We start from the raw sequence: 2,517 nt of genomic DNA on the forward strand, positions 1-2,517 counted from the left end.
TCTCTGGCATGAAACTCCCAGGGTCCTCTCTGCTTCAAGGCCGGCTGGACGCGCGCCATGTAATTCACCGACTTCTAGATGGCCTGCCAGGCCGTATTGATTTTTGTTTCCCCCAATCTCCAGGAGAGGAGCCGAGGAAAAGATTAAAAACACTGTCAGTTTGAGGTTGAATAAGAGGGCTGCGCTGGGGAGATACCTCAGAGAGGCAGGGGTCGCGAACCCCCTCTCCCCCCTCGCTCTTTATGTGCTTTAACCCTTCGCTTGACTCTGCTCTCCGCCTCCCAGAACCAAGAAAACAGCGAGCGATGTCGAGGTTTGAAGTGTATCTCCGCGTTCACACTCAACTTGTGGCACGGTGACGCAGACGTTAATGCGATCCCACAGGCTGCTGGTGACATTTATCGCGTCGGAAATGATATAATAATCCATAGCTAGTGGTAGCGGCGGTACTCCTCCTGCACATTAGAACACAGCGCGAGGGGGGTTTATCGAGAAGTCAGGTCGGCCTCTTGTTCAACAGCGCTGTATACTCACTGTTCAATTTACATCCAATCATCGGTGGACCTCTTATCCACAGCCCTGTCAGTCATGTTGGAGGATTCTCTTTACCACATCAGCCAGTTGCTCCAAACTTTCTTTTGGCGGTTTGATGGATCAGGGTTACTGGGGCACCTTGAGACTCTTAACGTTGTGATGGAGAGTGCTGGACAAAATAAACTGTCTTGGACTAAGAACAAGTGCCCTTTTAAACATGAATGAATTCATACAACGATCAAATCATTCATCCAATCATTCATCCATCAATTAATTAATTAATCCATTCTGTTACTTTGTGCAATTTGTGATTCAACTTTGCTGAACATTAAACATTTGTACACAACTCTGCACTTCTGTATCCGTGTGTGAGTATGTATGTATGTGTTTATGTCTGCATGCGTGTGTGTGTGCGCAGTGGTACAGCATGTCAGCATTTTGACCGTGCTGTGGGAGCCATTCATCTCTGCAGCGGGAGAGGCCTGTATCGATCCGACGGTAAGTAGTGTGTCATCAGCGAAACAGGATAAGATATGAAGGATACAGCTACTCTAACGATCGATCGATCTATCTATCTATCTGTCTGTCTGTCTGTCTGTCTGTCTGTCTGTCTGTCTGTCTGTCTGTCTGTCTGTCTGTCTGTCTGTCTGTCTGTCTGTCTGTCAACGTATTTCTCTGTGAATGCGTCTCTAATTCTCTCCGTCCGTCTTCAACCTGTTCCTCTGCCATTCTGTCATTCTGTCTCTCCATCCGATTCTCCAGTCGTCGTCCCCCCCCCCCCCCCCCAGGGGTGTGATGACATCATCGGCGATTAAATGTAATCCGAAAGCGCACGACCCCAAAACTATCGATGAAAGAGGCCGCCGTCCCGGGACGTCCCTCACGCACGGCGACGCCAGGCCCCGTCATCACAGGATCCAAATGAATGTCATCCGCCGTCTGTCACCGTCACCTGTGGCTTAAATGGCAGGTGCTGTGTTCTATTATTTATTGATTTAGTGGTTGTTAGTGTCAGCCTTGATGTTTTGTTTGTGAAGAGCTTCGCCGCCGCCGCCGCAGACACGCGTTGTCATCGCCCTGCCGGGTGAAACACGGATCCCGGTTAAAATATTGACAGGCGACATGAAGGGGGAGGCTGTGTTGTTTTCCTTTGTCGCTGTCTGTCTTCATCTTAACACGTGTCGTCTGGTTAAGATTCATTACCGGGATCATACTTGCTTTAGCTTCTTTTTTTGGGTGCGGTGATTAAAGTGAATAGAACAAGAGAGAGTCTCCTTTGAGGAACACGCGTCTGAGTCGCTCGTGTGAAAATCTCTGACATCTGGGCGTCCGAATTGTGTAGCTGAAATGTTTGTGAGATGCCTGCTTAATCAGCGTTCTTCGTTTCCCTCGCTGCAGCACCGACAGCACCAGGTGTTGTGTTGATGTACCATTGAAAGCGGGTTTCAAAAGCGGCCCTCTCGTGACTTCACCAGTGGGACTGTCCACTCTAACGCGTTATATCCGACCCGGTGGTAAAACAGGGGCCCCCTTTATGGTAATGGAGGGTTTTTGTGGCGTCGATTAAACCGAAAAGCAGACTCGATTGTAACATCTTTACTGTATAATCACGGACCCTCCACGATGGCGGTTATAAAGTTCCAGCCGTAATGACGAGCTATAACATTTTATACCCCTCTTTTATGAATACACTCAAAAGATTTGAGTTTGTAGGAAGAAAATACGAGGTGGGATACTCATTGCTGGAGCGGCGTTCCCGTTCCACCGTTAATAAAACCCAACATCGCACTGATGTCACCTAAAAAATATGCCCTCCGGCAACTTTGAAATCTAAGTGTGACAATACAGAGTGTGTTGTGTGCGAGTTGTTTTCACAGCGGTTTAGCAGGAAGACAGTGCGGTTGCACGTGTTGTGTCGCACTGTTTGTTGTCAATGTGGAACCAGGCCTTGTTATTCCGAGAGTAGATGGAAATGGAAAGATG

The 2,517-nt window shown here is 48.3% G+C and overlaps 1 protein-coding gene across 1 annotated transcript in view; it reads left to right on the plus strand.

Annotated features, from left to right (window-relative positions):
* The first annotated feature begins 2,157 nt into the window (after positions 1–2,157).
* Positions 2,158–2,517, plus strand: part of LOC132469530 (pre-B-cell leukemia transcription factor 1-like) — an 8,412-nt gene continuing 8,052 nt past the window's right edge. Inside the window, exon 1 of the mRNA XM_060067521.1 lies at positions 2,158–2,180. Coding sequence (XP_059923504.1) covers positions 2,158–2,180 — 23 coding nt within the window. The remainder of the gene's footprint in view (positions 2,181–2,517) is intronic.

Source organism: Gadus macrocephalus, chromosome 12 (assembly GCF_031168955.1).
Source record: "Gadus macrocephalus chromosome 12, ASM3116895v1".
Classification (NCBI taxonomy): Eukaryota; Metazoa; Chordata; class Actinopteri; order Gadiformes; family Gadidae; genus Gadus; species Gadus macrocephalus.